This window comes from Carya illinoinensis, chromosome 3 (genome assembly GCF_018687715.1).
Source record: "Carya illinoinensis cultivar Pawnee chromosome 3, C.illinoinensisPawnee_v1, whole genome shotgun sequence".
Lineage (NCBI taxonomy): Eukaryota > Viridiplantae > Streptophyta > Magnoliopsida > Fagales > Juglandaceae > Carya > Carya illinoinensis.
The window spans coordinates 11,241,117-11,258,783 of NC_056754.1; the positions used below are offsets into that span (position 1 = coordinate 11,241,117).

At 35.5% G+C, this 17,667-nt stretch overlaps 2 protein-coding genes across 2 annotated transcripts; both read left to right on the top strand.

Annotated features, from left to right (window-relative positions):
- The first annotated feature begins 368 nt into the window (after positions 1-368).
- LOC122303252 (signal peptide peptidase-like 1) lies at positions 369-4,398 on the top strand. The gene is made up of 4 exons (XM_043114928.1): positions 369-506; positions 1,547-2,499; positions 3,402-3,602; positions 4,097-4,398. The coding sequence occupies exons 2-4, from the start codon at positions 1,702-1,704 to the stop codon at positions 4,211-4,213; spliced, it is 1,116 nt and encodes a 371-aa protein (XP_042970862.1). The 5' UTR covers positions 369-506; positions 1,547-1,701; the 3' UTR covers positions 4,214-4,398.
- A 799-nt stretch (positions 4,399-5,197) lies between these two features.
- Positions 5,198-17,418, top strand: LOC122303253 (cleavage and polyadenylation specificity factor subunit 2). Its single transcript, XM_043114929.1, has 18 exons — positions 5,198-5,474; positions 5,877-6,045; positions 6,617-6,713; positions 7,419-7,545; positions 8,159-8,277; positions 8,565-8,659; positions 8,770-8,921; positions 9,088-9,145; positions 9,220-9,327; positions 12,025-12,274; positions 12,386-12,570; positions 14,037-14,129; positions 14,923-15,021; positions 15,465-15,596; positions 15,677-15,721; positions 15,796-15,963; positions 16,862-16,936; positions 17,091-17,418. The coding sequence occupies exons 1-18, from the start codon at positions 5,326-5,328 to the stop codon at positions 17,190-17,192; spliced, it is 2,223 nt and encodes a 740-aa protein (XP_042970863.1). The 5' UTR covers positions 5,198-5,325; the 3' UTR covers positions 17,193-17,418.
- Positions 17,419-17,667: the final 249 nt, after the last annotated feature.

Consider the following 17,667-nt stretch of genomic DNA (forward strand, 5'->3'; position numbering starts at 1 on the left):
GAGATAAAATATGAGGCTAGTAACATTACTGTTTTTTAATTTACAAAATAAAAATAATATTAAAAATTTATATTTAAATAATTTTTGAATTTCATAATATATTTTTTGAATTTTTGAATTTTTTAAAATTTAATAAAATACTTTAACTCAAATAATTTATTATTTCATTAGATATTTTAAATCCAAACGCTAGTAAAATGTTATTTGCTGATGATGCGTAATATGCTAATAGCACTGTAATGCTTCGAAACAATTGGACCACATAGCACTGTTTGAGGATAGAAAAACACTTTCAATCTATTTTATCTTATTCTATCTTATTATTATAATTTTTTATATAAAATAAAATAAATAATTTAAACTTTTTAATATTTTAAAATAATATTTTATTTTTCGTCCAACCTATTTCAATATTAAACATATTAGCAACACCTCGAAATAGAACTCCTAAAGATCATTCGAAATACCTCCATTGCAGGCTTTTCATACTCTTCCAGAAGTCCAAGGTTAGTCCTCCCGGAAACCCCCTCAGCGATCACCTCCCAGAACCCTAGTTTCTTAATTCCAACCCCTTGTTTCTTCAGATCTTCAGCTGTATATACTATGTATATGTTTTCTTTCATCTGTAGACACGAGATATGTAATCGTGTGCATACACCGATTTTATTTATCTATTTTGGAAGCTCTGCATGTTGGGTTTTTGGTATCAATGCTCTGATTTGTTATTGAAAAAAACGGAGAAAGTAATTGAGAAGCTTTACATTTTGGGTCTTATCACTTTGTTTAGATGATGAGCAACTAAATAAAAAAGTTTTGACTCTTTTGTCTGTATTGGTTTCATGTTAAAGAATTAGTGAAATGTTAAGCTCGAATGTAGTATTTTTTAGGAAAGAATTGCGAACTTATTTGAATTTCTATTATTTCTGGGCCATCAAATGGAAGGTATAAAAGTTTGGGCCTGATGTAGTTTAAGACGAGTAGAATTTCTTGTTGCTTAATGTTTTCATTGTTTGGGCTGCTGAGGAAACGTAGGCAAAGGAAAGGAAAAGGCATTGAAGATTAACGTATTCCATGCTGAACCAAAAGACACATGTCTGGAATGTATTTAGTGAATTGGCTTTCCACTTCTAAAACGAAGAAGAGAGAGAAAATGGAGGAAAAACTTTTGAAAGTTATTTTTTGAGGAAACATGTTTGGTTGAAATGATAGAAAATGTTTGAGAGCCGTTTTTAATATTTTCTCATCCACGTTTCATCAAAGAGACGATATAATAGGAAATTCCAAAATGGACTTCTCATTGCATTAGCTTCTCCATTTTTCTCTCTCAATTTGTCTATTGTTTATCCATAAGCACTTGCTGTAATGGAATCCCCATAGACTCATCAAGTTTAAAGTTTTATGAATCTTACATTTCCTGCTTTATCAGGCAACTGCCGTACTAAGCTATGAGTTAAGTTTAGCTTCTTTTTTAGTTGATTTAGCTTCTATTATTTCCAGTTATACCAGTTGCACTCTTACGCACTTCCTTGATATGATTTCTTTGCAGGTTGTATAAATTTCTCTGATCAAGTTGTTATCGGGGAGACAATGCAACTTTGGTTTCAGACATTGTAATTGAGAACTTTCTCTATTGATATTTATTAATGCAAGACTGACAAGTTGAAGATCATAAATTAGAAGGAACTGAGTGTTAAGTAAGTTATGGAGCCTCTGTGGAAACTTTTATATTTGCTGGAGCCAGCACCCATTACGCTCATTGTGACTGCAGTAGCTGCATCATTTGGATCTGCATTTCGGGCTCTTAATTATGGGAAGGAGATGGAGCGAAACCGTAACTTATTTGAAGCATCCATCACATTAGATAGGTCACAAGCTCTAATGATCCCAATAATGAGCTCTTGCAGTTTGCTTTTGATGTTCTACCTGTTCTCTTCTGTCTCACAACTCCTTACTGCATTTACAGCCATTGCCTCCGTTTCATCCCTTTTTTTCTGCTTATATCCTTATGCTGCATATATAAGGTCACAATTTGGTTTAACCGACCCATTTGTGTCTCGTTGCTGCTCAAAGTCATTTACACGAATTCAAGGGTTATTATTCCTGGCATGCTCTGGTGTTGTTGCCGCTTGGCTTGTTTCTGGCCATTGGATATTAAATAATTTGTTGGGCATCTCCATATGCATTGCATTCGTGAGCCATGTGCGTCTCCCGAACATCAAAATATGTGCAATGCTTCTCGTTTGTTTATTTGTATATGACATTTTCTGGGTTTTCTTCTCTGAGAGGTTTTTTGGGGCAAATGTCATGGTCTCAGTGGCAACGCAACAAGCATTGAATCCTGTCCATACAGTTGCTAATAGTTTGAGCCTTCCTGGGCTGCAATTGATTACAAAGAAGCTGGAGTTGCCTGTGAAGATTGTTTTCCCTAGGAATTTGTTGGGTGGAGCAGTTCCTGGAGGAAATGCTGCAGACTTCATGATGCTTGGGCTAGGCGACATGGTATGGCATCCTTTTCTTTCTATTTGTGCTACTGTAGGTTTTACCAAATCTGGAAGTTCTGTTGCATATGATCATTATCACCTTCAGTCAGTACTTTCTTGCAATTTAATGTGGAAGAGATGTTCTCCTGTAAATCCAGGATCAAGGACTGGAACATCTCTTCATGCTCTTCCATGACATGGCCCAGCCCCCACCCTAGTGTGATCTTGACACCCCTCGTCTCCCAGACTTGCGGTTGGCACTAGTAGGCCTGTGGCTCAACCTCCCACAATTGCCTCCAGCCACTCATTAGAAGCATACCCTGAATACTAAGTCATGCATATCAATATGTGTGTTTGTGTGTGATACTCATGGTGGTGGGCGGTCAGCACCTGTCCCAATCAAGAAACTTGGTTGGATTTTAATAAAGAGGTATATTCATCTTGTTTGTTAATTGCATGGGGAAAATCTGCCCCATTAAGACCTTGTGGCCAAAATTGCGATCCCTATTCCAAAACCATCATGAACCCGATTAGGATTTATCTATCCTTTCTTAATGGTTTCAAGCCCCGTAAAACTTGCCTGCTCTGGTCATGATGGGTTAGATTGCCAAAATAAGGCAACTTATCGATACGCCTAAGGCAAAGCTATCCTGAACATTGACAGTAATGCCCAGCTGTGAGTATGTTTTCGAAATTTTCTTCGCATATTGAATGTATTATATGGAGTGAATATAAGAACATCTTGCACGACTTTGAATGCTTTTGATGTAAAGCCAAGAGCTTTGCTCTAATTGGAGTTTGTCTACAAGAGGTTTGGCATTATTCAGTATATCTCTCAGATGTATCAAGGTATATTGTTCTGTATCTGATAATATCTTAAAAGAATATTTATATTTTCTTTGGCTAATGTTCTTGTCGCAGGCTATTCCTTCCATGCTTTTGGCTTTAGTTCTCTGCTTTGATCATCGAAAGAGCAGGGATTCAGTAAATCTCTCGGACATAAATTCTTCGAAGGGGCACAAATACATATGGTATGCCCTTGCTGGGTATGCGATCGGGCTGGTAACCGCTTTAGCTGCTGGTGTTTTGACTCACTCGCCTCAACCTGCACTTCTTTATCTGGTAATTTTTCTCTTTAATTTTTGTGTTGCCATCCTTGTGACGTTTTCTCATTCATGCAATCATGAAATTGATGCAAATTCTTTTTCTCTGTTGTTGATATACATTGATTGGTTTATTCTACCAACCTAAGTTACCATTTACAAGCTTCTTTGGGGTGTAAGCTTTCATGGTTCAAATTATCAAGTCAATATATTTTTTTGGCGACCATTGTACGCTCCTATGGCTAGTAAATGGTGGAAACGATTTTGATTCTCCTGTAAGAACTGAATTTTTTGGCATTAAGTACGATATTTTTATCTTAAACTCTGACACTAGGGGAAAAAAACTGGTTGTTCTTATTTTATGAACCTTTTTCCAGAAAAACATCTCCAGTAACATAACTGTATCAAATTTTGAGGGCACTTACCTAGTCCAGTTGAGCAGTAGTTTTATGTCAAGTAAGAACCCTTGTGCCCTCTAACTTAAAACATTTTTCCCTATTTCGGTGAATGTAGGTACCTTCTACACTGGGACCTATTATCGTGATCTCTTGGATGAGGAAGGAGCTAATGGAATTATGGGAAGGAAGTATGCCAAACCTAAACGAAAAAGCTCGCCAAACAGAAGTTTGAGATGCCTAACGGTCCAACACAAGGAGACTGCTCGGTGCCTTTTAGAGGTTGTAGATTCATATAAAAGCCATCTCCTTGTCAAACTTCAGAAAATCAACAAATATATGTTTATTTTGGTATCAAACATTTGGCATCAGATGTTTCGCTTTAATTCCCCAGCAATGAAAATGGGAAATTTATGCAAACCTTGTCTTGCCCTGTTATGAATTTTCTTTTGAGACGAGATACACTTCCATTTTCCACACTAAAATCTAGACATAAGGTCTCGGGATGGTCTGAAAGAAAAGGTTACTCGGAGCATTTGGTCGTAATTCACCTTGTTGGTGAACTTGCATGGTATGGACACTAATGGCCCGTCTGAAATAGAGAGTGTCAATGTGTGATGCGCCAAAATCTATCCATGGCCGCAAATAATGCAAACTACGTTTATACGGCAATGAAGGTTCAATATTTGGAAGAATAGGGTTAGTATTGGATTGAAGGAGATAGACATGCACTCGAAGATATTGAGGCAACTTGACTATTACCAACGTTCGGCTATACTGTGTAAATCTCATCTCGTGATTTCAAGAAAATGAAATGGATGATCATCAACTTGACTATCCAGTCTCCGAGCACACGGTGAAAGAGGTTTTTTTTTTTTGAAATGATGATACATCAAGAAATAATAAAAGGATAATAATTAAAAAATTATGAATATTATTTTTCAGATAAAGTTATATATAAAAAAAAATCAATGCAGGTGTTCTATCATTTCTGTATTTTTTTGGATCATAAGGGAAGAAATCAATTACTATTAATTTAGAAAAGAATAAAATAAAAATAAATTTTAAAAAATAAAAAATTAATGTACCGTGTATAACAATGATGAGCAACAAAACCCTTTTTTTTTTTTTTAAAAAGCTTCATTCCATGGTCGACTATTAAAATGAAGCCGAAACGACGCCGTAGGAACACCGGCGTGGATCTACGAAAACAAGCAAACTAAAGGCACTCGCTAGTCGCCTACTTCATTTAAACAACGATTGAAAGGACGCTGCTCGACTGCTTGCTCGCCGACCACCTTCCATAAATAAAGCGAGAGTTTCCGAGAGAGAGAGACAAAGAGAGAGATGGGAACTTCGGTGCAGGTGACTCCGGTGTGCGGAGTGTACAACGAGAATCCGCTGTCGTACTTAGTTTCCATAGACGGTTTCAACTTCCTCATCGACTGTGGTTGGAACGACCTCTTCGATCCCTCTCTCCTTCAGCCCCTCTCCAAGTACTCTCTTCAATTCTTGTTCTTCTTTTCACTTTCTTTCTTTAACAACAAAACAATTTTCGGAGGCTCTGTGGTGGACATTGTCTAACCTAACTTTAAAATTTCTTAGATTGAAGTCTACCCTTCTTTTAAAATTTAATTTAACAAATTGAACCAGTTGCTGAACAATGCAAGTGCTTGACTTCCTGTTGAATTCCGTGTAATAGTTCACAAGAAAATAATTGTTATTTGAGTAAACTCCCAATCCTTGTTTGTATACTGAGAACGTGGCGGAAATATAAATAGAATTTGATAGAATGGAGCTGATGTTCCATACAAAGTGTTCCGTTGCATTTTGTTTTCAATTTTATTTTTCCCGCGGGGGGGAGGACCACTTTAACACAAGATTGGACTGGTGTGCAGAATAGCATCAAAAATAGATGCCGTCTTGCTTTCATATCCGGATACACTTCACCTTGGTGCCTTGCCGTATGCCATGAAACAGCTTGGACTCTCCGCTCCGATTTATTCTACTGAGCCTGTTTACAGATTGGGCCTCCTCACAATGTACGATCAGTATCTCGCGCGGAAGGTGAAGTTTTCATCCTGTATTGTTGCACATTCTTTGTTGACTGTTGACTAAGTGCTTATTCTTAGCATACTATGAACTTGATTATGATATCTTAAAACTCATCTTAACTTGAAATGGGTGATTAAATTATTAACTTGATGAGGGAGTAAGTTTTATATAATACTTTTCTACATATGTTATATATGATCAGTAAAGATGTAAAGAAATGAATGAAAACCCTGAGGGGTAGCTCAATTGGTCAGGCATTGGGTTTGCTCCCCAATGGTCACTAGTTCGAGTCCTCTCAGGGCCACTAGAGGTTTATCTGGCCGTTAACTTCAGGGTCCCATGGAATTAGTCAAGGTGCGCGCAAGCTGGCCTAGACACCCAAGGATATCAAAAAAAAAATGAATGAATATATGTGGAACATTACTATATCTATAGAGTAGAGAATTCTAAATTAAAAATTATAACCTGTGCTATTCATTTTGCAAGTGCTTACATCTTGTCTGAAAATTTGACATACAATTCTCTCTCTCTCTCTCTCTCTCTCTCTCTCTCTCTCTCTCTCTCTCTCTCTCTTTCTGTGCAGCAAGTGTCGGAGTTTGAACTGTTTACTTTAGATGATATTGATTCTGCCTTCCAAATGGTGACCAGACTAACCTACTCTCAGAATCATCATCTCTCCGGTATGCATTTGTGTTGATGGTGATCACTTTCTTAGAAACAAGGCTTTAAATGAGTTGAGTTTTATTTTTTTTACCTTTATTTTTGGGGTTTTTTTTTTTTTTTTGTTTTTTTTGGGGGGGGGGGGGGGGTGTGAAAAGAAAGGGTTGCTAGTTTTCTGCTGTCTGTTCTCCAAGATTTTGATGTACAGGTGGTACAAATTGAGACTAGATGGTCCATGTGGTCCTGTACCTAGTGAGAACATTGACGTGTCTAAAGTGAATTGTTTATTAATTTAGAAGGTACATTGCCTCTCACTTAAGGCATAGTCTGTTTTGAGTGCTTTGGCATGTTAGCATTTTTATAGGAGCTTTTGCCTCGCTCATCATGTTTTGATACTATTCAAGACAATTGGATGCTATTCATGTTGATCAATTTCTGTAGATTGTTAATGTGAAATATATTATGAATACATTGACGCTCTTATTTTGTCTTTTCTCTTCTTCCTCTCCTTTTTGTAGTTTAATTTGTTAACCTGATAATTGTTTTAAGTTTTTGGGTGAAGAATCTTGTAAGGGATGGGAACAGTTGTAATGTCTTGCTTTAGTTGTGTTTTGGTTTAGCTTGTATTTAGGTGTATTTACTTGTATACATCCTGTGTACTTGGGCTATGCCTATTTACTTGGAATAAAATTCTCTTATTAACTATAAAAAAAAAAAAATTGTAGGCAAAGGGGAGGGGATTGTGATTGCACCCCATGTGGCTGGGCATCTTTTGGGAGGTACTGTATGGAAGATAACAAAGGATGGTGAAGATGTTATATATGCTGTTGACTTAAACCATCGCAAAGAAAGGTAAACCTTCCTTCCAACTACCTGCACCATATTTGCTGTAATACATTACCATAGGGAACTGCGTCCCCATCAAATCAACTTAGACATGGCACAGTTTTTTCAAGTACTCTAAATTTGGTTGTTGGAAATCACTTTGTTCCCCTCCTGCTCATTTATGCTCGTTATGTACTGTTGAAAGCTGATATTTTAAGTAAAATCTTGTACACGTTAGAAAGTTTTAAGTATCCCCATCATTCCATGCTTTGGGATAAGTGTTTTTGTATCTGTTTTACGTTTTCTTACAAAAATTTGCTTAATAAGATTAGCAATACTATTATATACCTTTTAAAAACTCAGAAAATTGTAACCCCTAGGGGTTGGCTCAAGTGGTAAAGGGCTTGGGCGTGGGGGTATGCTCCCCCTAGGTCTAAGTTTCAAATCCCTTTGGGTGCAAACAATCTCTAGGGACTATCAGACTGGGGGGTTTTTCTATTGAATTACCTGAGATGTACTTGTGGAAAACTCCTTGTCAAGGGCCTGTGCACCATTGGGATTAGTTGGGATGCTGTTCATAGACACCTGGTGCCAATAAAAACAATTGGAAAATTGTACTTATCGGTTTTGTTTTTGTTAGGCATTTGAATGGAACTGTTCTAGCATCTTTTGTGCGGCCTGCCGTTCTAATAACAGATGCTTATAATGCTCTAAACAATCAGCCATATAGACGTGGTGAAAAGGAGAATGAGTTTGGAGGTACTAATTCTTATGATCTTTAAACTTTTCATCCCCCTTTAAGCCCATGCTTTTGTCAGCTAGGTACGATATTGCTATTTCCTCTAGGAATAGCATCTCTCTCTCTCTTTTTGTTTGTAATTTTCATTTATCTCAATTTGAATTTATAAAACACATGCATGAATGCATGGTATTTAGTCGTGGATGTCAACTATAGGTTTCAAGATTGCCAATGAACATGTTTTATTTATTTATAATTTATCTTTGTTATTTTTTAATTCTTATGCCATCTTTCTTGGTTGATTTAGAAACTATAAAGAAAACACTAGGTGCTGGAGGAAATGTATTACTACCAGTTGATACCGCTGGGAGAGTATTGGAACTTATTCTAATATTAGAACAGGTCAGTAGGAGGGATGCTATTTTTCTTGGTCTGGCTAAGTATACATAATCCTGCCTTATGCAAATACCATTGGTCAATATTTTAACATAGGATTTTGGTGATGGTTGCAGTATTGGACAGATAAAAGTTTGAACTATCCCATATTCTTTCTTACATATGTTGCGTCTAGCACAATCGATTATATCAAGAGTTTCCTTGAGTGGATGAGTGATTCGATTGCAAAATCTTTTGAACAAAATCGTGAAAATCCCTTTCATCTAAAGTAAGTGATGCTTTCTTAATGAGGATTCTTCCTTAGAATATTCATATTTAATGCAACCTTATTTTTTTGTTTTCTATATATCTGTGTACTTGAGAAAGATGTACCCTATCTGATTTGTTATTCATGTTGCTGGGTGATGTTGCTTAATGGGTATTTTCACTTGCAGGCATGTCACACTTTTAATTAACAAGACTGAACTTGATAATGCTCCAGATGGTCCGAAGGTTAGATAACCTTTGCACCCCTTAACTTCACTTTTGCCCACTACTGATGGAAAGGATTTACACATCTTAAATAGGTTGTTATTGCATCCATGGCGAGTTTGGAAGTAGGTTTTTCTCATGATATTTTTGTTGAATGGGCGTCTGATACGAAGAATCTTGTGCTCTTTACTGACAGAGGCCAGGTATATTTTTAAGACCTTGTTTGTTGAATTTTCCAAGATTAGCATTTTAAGCTGTGTTTTACTTATGAAAATGAATTGGGAGTAGTATTTTCGAAATTCAGATATTGATAGCTTTCGTGACTGAGTGTACTGCAAGTCCCTATATTTTCAGCTGGAATTTGAGAAGTCGCTGTCCTCTATTATCACGTTTGTAAATTTTTCAGTTCAGCTAATATAATGAAGACTGTTTAATTTCATTACCATTTCATCTTTGCTGCATTCTTTTCAAAGAAATCAATTGCTTCATGATGGCTCTCTCTTGAGGAAATCAAACTGCTTTGCCCATGTAATATTTACCATGAATATGAGGTCTAAATTAATGTTGCTGTTCATTCTTAAAGTGTCAAGGTGAACATATGTTTTCATAGAAATTCTCTAGCTTGCTATTCGCCTTTTCAACTTGGGTTGGCAATAGAGTGTCTTATCAGCCAAATGCAGGGCTGACTCAATGGTAAAGCCTAGGCCATTGCCTAAGGCCCCCCCACCCTATGTAAGACCCCCAAAAACTAAAATGAGGTGTTTTTTATTTTTTATTTTTAAATAAAAACCATTTCATTAAATAAAATTTTAAATAATTTTTAGATTTTTCAATGTGTGCAAGGCTCCTGATACTAAATTTAATATTTAATAGAATGAATTATTTATATTTAAGCTATTTTTTTTAAGGTCTTGCTAAATTGAGGCACAAAATTTGCATTGAGCCTCATTTAAGTTGTATTAAATATAAATTCAAAAAAAATTTATTTAAAGATTTTAAATAAAATCTCATTTTATTGAAAATTTTGAAAATGTTCCATATAATAATTTATATTTTATTGTATTATAATTATGAATGACTCACTTAAATTTCGCCTTAGGCCTCAATTTGTATTGAGCTGCCCCTGGCCAACTGTCTCTACTAAGGTTGTTTTCCTCTATGCTATACTGTGCTGGTTTGGGTGGTGAGGTATTCTCACTGAGAATACTTTACTACTATTTATTATTTTATCATTACTTTTCACATACTTTTTATTATTTTGTACTACTATTCAAGACTTTTTTTTTTATTTACTTTTTCATTACTATTTATAGAATATTTGAGATTACCTCACTACCAAAACACAACTCTCTGCCAAAACAATATTTTTCCCTTTGATTATTATCTTGCTTCAGTGCATCTTTGACTTGAATTGACCATTTTTGGACTTATTATGCTTTCTAAATCATTTGAAAGTTGTCTCCCTTATGTTGTCCTCAGATTGTTCTGTACTAGATTTGGATGAGTGCATGAATTTCTTATTACACTTTTCTTTGAATTGCCATTCAGCTATGCTCTGCAGTGTATTTCTTGATTGCCTTGCATCTATCCGGTTGGCCTTAGAGGCTACAACTATTTATGATGTTTAGAAAATGATAATCATTGCGAATAATAATTACATATCACAAACACTTCTCCAGTTCTTTCATCTTTCCCTATTATATTGTTTGACTCTCTGCTTCTATTATGTTCTTTCCCGGATTTTGATTGCTGTTATTACTTAGTTTTGCTGCCTTTTGCTAACTTAACTTCTTAAAGCATCTTTTCCTTGGTCAATCGTATAGCATCTTGTTCTGGTATTTTCAACTGATTACACGGTGGTTCAACTGGCATCATTTTCAATTAGTTTTTCAATAAGAGATATATATATTTTTTCCGATAAGTAATAAGTTATTTTTTTGATATAAAGATAGGCGTTGCCTAGGTACACTGGAAGTATACATGTGAATACACCTATTTAAGAACTAGAAATAGGTACAAGGAAATCATGGAAGCTGAGACCATTCAAATCTAAAGCAATGGTCCACAAAAAAAAAGTCTTCCAGAAAAAACTCTGAAACTCTTCCAAGGAACGTTCATGATCCTCAAAATGTATTTCATTTCTTTCACTCCAAATACACCAAAAAATACATATAGGAGCCATCTTCCACACAGCTGTGATCTGTGGTGTCCTAGTGATCCCTCTCCAACTTGCTAATAGTTGAACCACCCTACCCGGCATTACTCATGCCATTCCCATTTTGCTGAAAAAATAATTCCAGATATCTCGAGCAAACTTACAATGTAAAAGTAGATGGTCCGCCGTTGCACCGCTATTTGTGCACAAACAGCACCAGTCTGTTTCACTGCTATTTCACCGCCGTTTCAATAAGAGATATTTGTACTAGTTTCCTTTTATAGTCAAGGATTCTGTTGTATTTTGAATCCTTTCCTGTCAATAAGTCAAAAATTTACTGATAACATGCCTCTACTAAGGATCAGTAAACTTCTTTCTGCATTGGGTTTTTGCGGCTACTGATATTATATGCACGTGAATGTAAGAATACATGTTGTTAAGATTTATTCAGACAATTTGAATTTTCTGTAAGCATTGTGAGATAAGCTTTCTATTTGTCCCCTCTTCTCTTTTAGTTCTTGGTTTCCTTTCCATTTGGATAAATATGCAGTCTTTTTCCAAAGAGAAATGTTGTAAATAATTGGGTTTTTACAGTCGGCCTTATATTGCATTTAGTACTCATGTACATAACATGTAACTATGATATCACTACTGTATATTATCCCTATTCCATTGCAGCTTTATTTGGAATAGCTTTTTCTCTAATAAAATAGGAATGTGCTGACGCCTTACAGTAAATATGTAGTTTGCCACATTAGCTCGTATACTCCAGGCAGATCCACCTCCAAAAGCTGTTAAAGTCATCATGTCTAAGAGGGTTCCTTTGGTTGGAGAGGAGCTAATTGCTTATGAGGAAGAGCAGAACCGAATAAAAAAGGAAGAAACATTAAAAGCTGCTCTCATCAAGGAGGAGTCAAAAGCATCTCATGGGGCTGATGTTAATGTGAGCGATCCCATGGTCATTGATGTTAGTAAAGCTCATTCTTCGCCAGATGGTATGATAACAAGAATTACAATTCCATTCCTGACCAAATTGAGATTCATTCTACACTTTATTTCACCATTTTCTGGGGTATATACTGAATCTTCCTGACTGTACCTCTCAGTGGCTGCTCAACATGGCGGTAAATACCGGGACATACTAACTGATGGATTTGTTCCTTCATCCACCAGTGTTGCCCCGATGTTTCCTTTTTATGAGAATGCTTCAGAGTGGGATGATTTCGGTGAAGTCATAAATCCTGATGATTATGTTATCAAGGACGAAGACATGGACCAAGCAGGAATGCACGTAAGTTCTATTTGTGGGATATAGTCCTCTTTGTATGCTGTGAATTTTGATATTTAAGTAGCTTACTTTACAGGAATATTGTTGACTACTTTTTTTTTGATAAGTAAAGTAATTATATTATCAAAAGAAGGCAAAAGCCTGATACAAAGATTAGAGACCACATCTAGGTATGAACAATGGATATAAGGAACTCATGTAGCCCCAAACCATTGAGGAATATTGTTGACTACTTGTGCCCTTTTATCAAATTATTGGGTTGTATAGAACAATGACTTGTCAATGCGTGCTGCAATTTTTTGTTCTGGAATTTGAAGAACAGCTGCTTGGTAGTAACGACTGTGCTCAACTATCTTTGGTGTGAAGGAAAATTAAAACTTCTAGCATGTGAAATGGGATCACAGTGAACTGTGAAAGAACAAGAAAAAGAAAAAAAAAAAAGAAAAAGAAATGTAGCATTCGGGTTAAGTGACAACATTGAAGAGGTGGCTGTACCAGTTCTCAATTTCTGAGCAGCTGGGAAGAAATAGGGAGATGGAATATGCTGGGTTTTGCAAAAAGTACAGACGAAAAACATGGAGAATCACATTTGGGAAAAAAAAAACTGCATTTGAGTACTGTTGGTTCATCGAAAATTATGGAAAAGTACAGTAAGGAACCCGCTCTTGACCTGAAAATTGAACCTTTTTTTAATTGAAAAATGAACAAGGAATTATTGAGATAGAGGGTATACATCAGATAATCCCAATGACAAAAGCAAAAAAGATAAAAAATTCCTGGAAGCTAAAGCTAAAAAGATATAGGTAGGTTGTCCCCCAATGGTAAAGTGAGCTGAAAATAAAAAGGCATAGATGTCTTTCATGGTCCTTGTGCTATCTTCAAATTGTTGGTCATTTATTTCTCTTCATATGTACCACAGCAAACATATAATATTATTTTTCACGAGGTCTCACTATGATGAAGTCATCCACTCTAGTCTGCCCTTTCTAGCATGCGAATAGATCAACCACCTGTCTAGGCATCAGCCCAAATAGACTAGGCACAGGTTGCCAGAGTTAGCTACCTTATAACGGAGTAGAAGATGATCCACGGATTCCCCACTCCACTTGCGCATACAACACCATTGTATCTCCATGACTTCTCTCTTCTTTGAGTTATCTGGGGCAAGATCCTCCCCAGTGCAGCTGTCTGAATGTGCTTACATAACTCTGTGAGCTAGCTGCCTAACATTGAATTTGTTTGATATATAAAGAGAAGGTAGCATAAACTAACAGTATTTGCTAGGTTTATGCTAGTGTTTCGAGCATAGCTTTGTCCTTCAGCTGAAACATGTTATCACTTGAGTGCATCTTTTTTGCGAAAATGTTTGTACTACCATATCTGCATTATTGCATCAAGACTTAAAATGATAGATGGAGAATTGTGCGTATTATGTTTGAATCTTCCACTGAATTTCTTCTCTATCTCAGGTAGGTGGCAATGCAGATGGAAAATTTGATGATGGATCTGCCAGTTTGATACTTGATACAAAACCTTCAAAAGTTGTTTCTAATGAATTAACAGTAAGTTCAACTCTGGCTTAGGGTTATATAAAGAGTTATATCTCTTAATTGGTCATGGTAAGTTCTGTCACAGACTACAAAATAATTGTCACCGAGTCATTTCTGTTTTATTTTCGTTGCAATGTGGTTTCAAGGTACTAGGTAGGAAAATGGTATTTTATGCTGATCATCAATTATATTTTAGTTTTATATCAATATGGTTTTCATGGTAGGAAATAGTATTTTATGTTGATCAGAAATCTGATTCTGGCTATTATGTATTGTTATGCTATTTATAATAATTATTATAGGAGGAAAATGTGTTTCCCTTTTGATATTGCCCCTTCCTTCTTGTACCTTGTTCTCATTCTATATTGGTGTCTCTCTTGTACAGATCCTGTGGGGTTGCCCCTTTTGTGCTTTTTAATAAAGGTTTATTACTTATAAAAAATTCATTTTAAATCTTCATTCTTCGCCGCATGTGATAGTCTTTTTGAACAAAAAGCAATAGCGTGCTTTATTGTAGCGTTTCAAGGAATATATTAATTAATAATTTTTTATAAGTATCTTTTGTTTTTGGTTCATAAAAAATAGCTCATATTGATGAAATTTTACTTAATATTGAAACATGCTGAAATATCGGACCTCATTTAAGATTTTATGAATGTGGAATCATTGCCATATATTTTGCCTGTGCTTCTTTATAATGTGGCTTGAAAACTTGAAATGATGGACAACTTTTCTTTTGGGCGTAGAGGCTCTCATAAGTTCTTGATGTGATGTTGTTTTGGTTTCTTGAATTTGGCTTTTTCAGGTGCAAGTGAAGTGTTCATTGATTTACATGGACTTTGAGGGCCGTTCCGATGGGCGTTCTATTAAATCAATTCTCTCCCATGTGGCTCCCCTAAAGCTAGTGAGAATGCATTTTATGCTCGTTAATTTACAATTTCCCCAATTATTATTCAACTTATGTTAGTTAAGGTCAAGATTTTGAAGTCTATATTGCTTAGCATCCCTTGTTCCTTCATAACATGCCATTACTTGCAATTGTTGTGTTACCATGATCATGCACATGCATTTTGCATGTGCGCTTTTCACATGATTATGTAACAATTGAGTCACATAAGTAGTGCAAATTTACAAGTTATCATGCTTGTTTGGATGTCCAGTACTTTTTTCTGCACAATTAGAAGTTTTCTAAATGAGGTTGTAAGTGGTCTAAAAGGGGCTGGCTGAAGACATGTGAAGCTCTACAGTGGTAGGAAGGGGTGACACTGATTTTTTAGGTGTCATTTCTGGTTTTTGTTCGGCACTTGCATGTGGAGTCTTGACTGGTTTTTACTTTTTTCCTTGGAGGTTCTGGTGCATGGATCTGCGGAGGCCACAGAGCATTTGAAGCAACACTGCTTGAAACACGTTTGCCCTCATGTTTATGCTCCCCATATTGAGGAAACAATTGATGTCACCTCTGATTTGTGTGCTTACAAGGTATAATAAGATAAATCTGTTTTCTTCGTGGGCCAATTTTTTCAGAAACTAAACTCATATTTTTCCTACATGATATATAGGTACAACTTTCTGAGAGGCTGATGAGTAATGTGCTCTTTAAGAAGGTGAGGATGCAGTAGTCTTTTTGCTCAACAATATTATATCATCCCCAGTACATCTGATTTAAGTGCAATTACAGCTCGGAGATTATGAAATAGCTTGGGTTGATGCGGAGGTAGGGAAGACAGAGAACGGTATGCTGTCTTTACTTCCGTGTTCAAAGGCAGCACCAACGCATAGATCTGTTCTTGTTGGTGATCTAAAAATGGCAGATTTTAAGCAGTTTCTATCCAGTAAGGGCATCCAGGTACAGTCTCTCCACTCTGCTTAAAATTTTCACTTTTTTTATTCCTTTTCTTTTTTGTGCGGGTTGGTGGGGTGGGGATGGTCAATAACCAATCAATATCTCAGATATGGCAAAACCCAATTGGTTCTGCTTGGCCAGTGAGAATTCTCAGATGAGAATTTTGAGTTTTAAGATTAAATGTTAAAATATTATATTTTAATATTGTTATTATTTTGGGATTTGAAAAAGTTAAGAAAAAGTTGAATTGTTTATTATATTTTGTATGGAGATTTGAAAAAGTTGTAATGATGAGATGAGAATTTTGAATTTGAGATGAAAATTTTCAAATGCCAAACCAAACCAAAAATCATAATTTTTCATCTCAAACACAAAATTCTCATCTCATCATTACAATTTTCACAAATCCCTATCAAAATCATAATAAATAATTCAATTTTTTCAAATCCCAAAACAAATATAAATATTTTAATATTTTATCTTAAAATTCAAAATTTTCATCTTAAAATTCTCTACTATCAAACTGAAATGAGCTGGTCAATGATCAAGACGTGTCAGTCGATTGGACTGCCGATGTGTCTGGCCTGTAAAAAAGTTTGGTCCCTTAGGTCTGGTTTAGATATAAAAGTTCTCCAACTCATCTTAATTATTAAAAATTTTTTAAATTCTCACAAAATATAATAAATAATTCAATTTTTTCAAATTTCAAAACAATAATAATATTAAAAAATAATTTTCTAACAATATTTTATCAAACTTTCATTTCAACTCAACTCATCTCAGCTTACTATTCAAATCTCTCCAAATAAGTTGTGGCTTGGAGCCAGGCTTGGGAAAACTTCAGGCCAGTTTCGGATGTGCTTAATAGAGGAAAAAGATTATAACTTGTTAAAGTTTACAGGTTGAATTTGCTGGTGGGGCTTTACGATGCGGCGAGTATGTGACCCTACGCAAGATTGGGGATGCGAGCCAGAAAGTGAGTGATTCTGGTTTACATTTCTGTTTTCAGCTGTGCAACTTAAAATGAAATTCGTCTTGCTTTCAATCCAGTATCAGTTATAAACGAAGACGAATTCCTCGCCAGTTTGCAGATGAAAAGCTTCACCACTAACTCCTTTTGTTTTTGGCAGGGTGGCGCTTCTGGTCCTCAGCAAATTCTCATTGAAGGCCCTTTGTGTGAGGATTATTACAAGATCCGGGACTATCTGTGTTCCCAGTTTTTTTTGCTTTAAATAATTTTTTCACAATCTGTAATCCCATTTGGCTAACACTCGATGAGAAATTGGAGGTACTTCCTGTAGGCGGAGAATACTGAGTTCCAAGTAATTCTGCAAAATGTAGTTAGAGTTTAAAGGTACTTTTGTAAATGTCTCGTCTTTGGTTGGCATTCATATGCATGGGAAACTGCTCTGATATTCCCTTTTTTCTTCTTTTCAAGTATATTACATTTATTTCCAATTCTATACGTTACATATGGAGTCGTTTGGACATTTCAAGTGCGAATAATTGTTAAATAATTTGAGTTAAGATATTTTATTGAATTTTTTAAAAAATGAGAGAGAAAAAATTGCATAAAAAATTATAAAATTAAAAATTTATTTGAATATAATTTTTTAATATAATTTTTGTTTTGAAGTTTATAAAAGTTGTATTGATTTTTATTTTTTGTAAAGTTTATAAAAATTGTATTGATTTTTATGTTTGGAT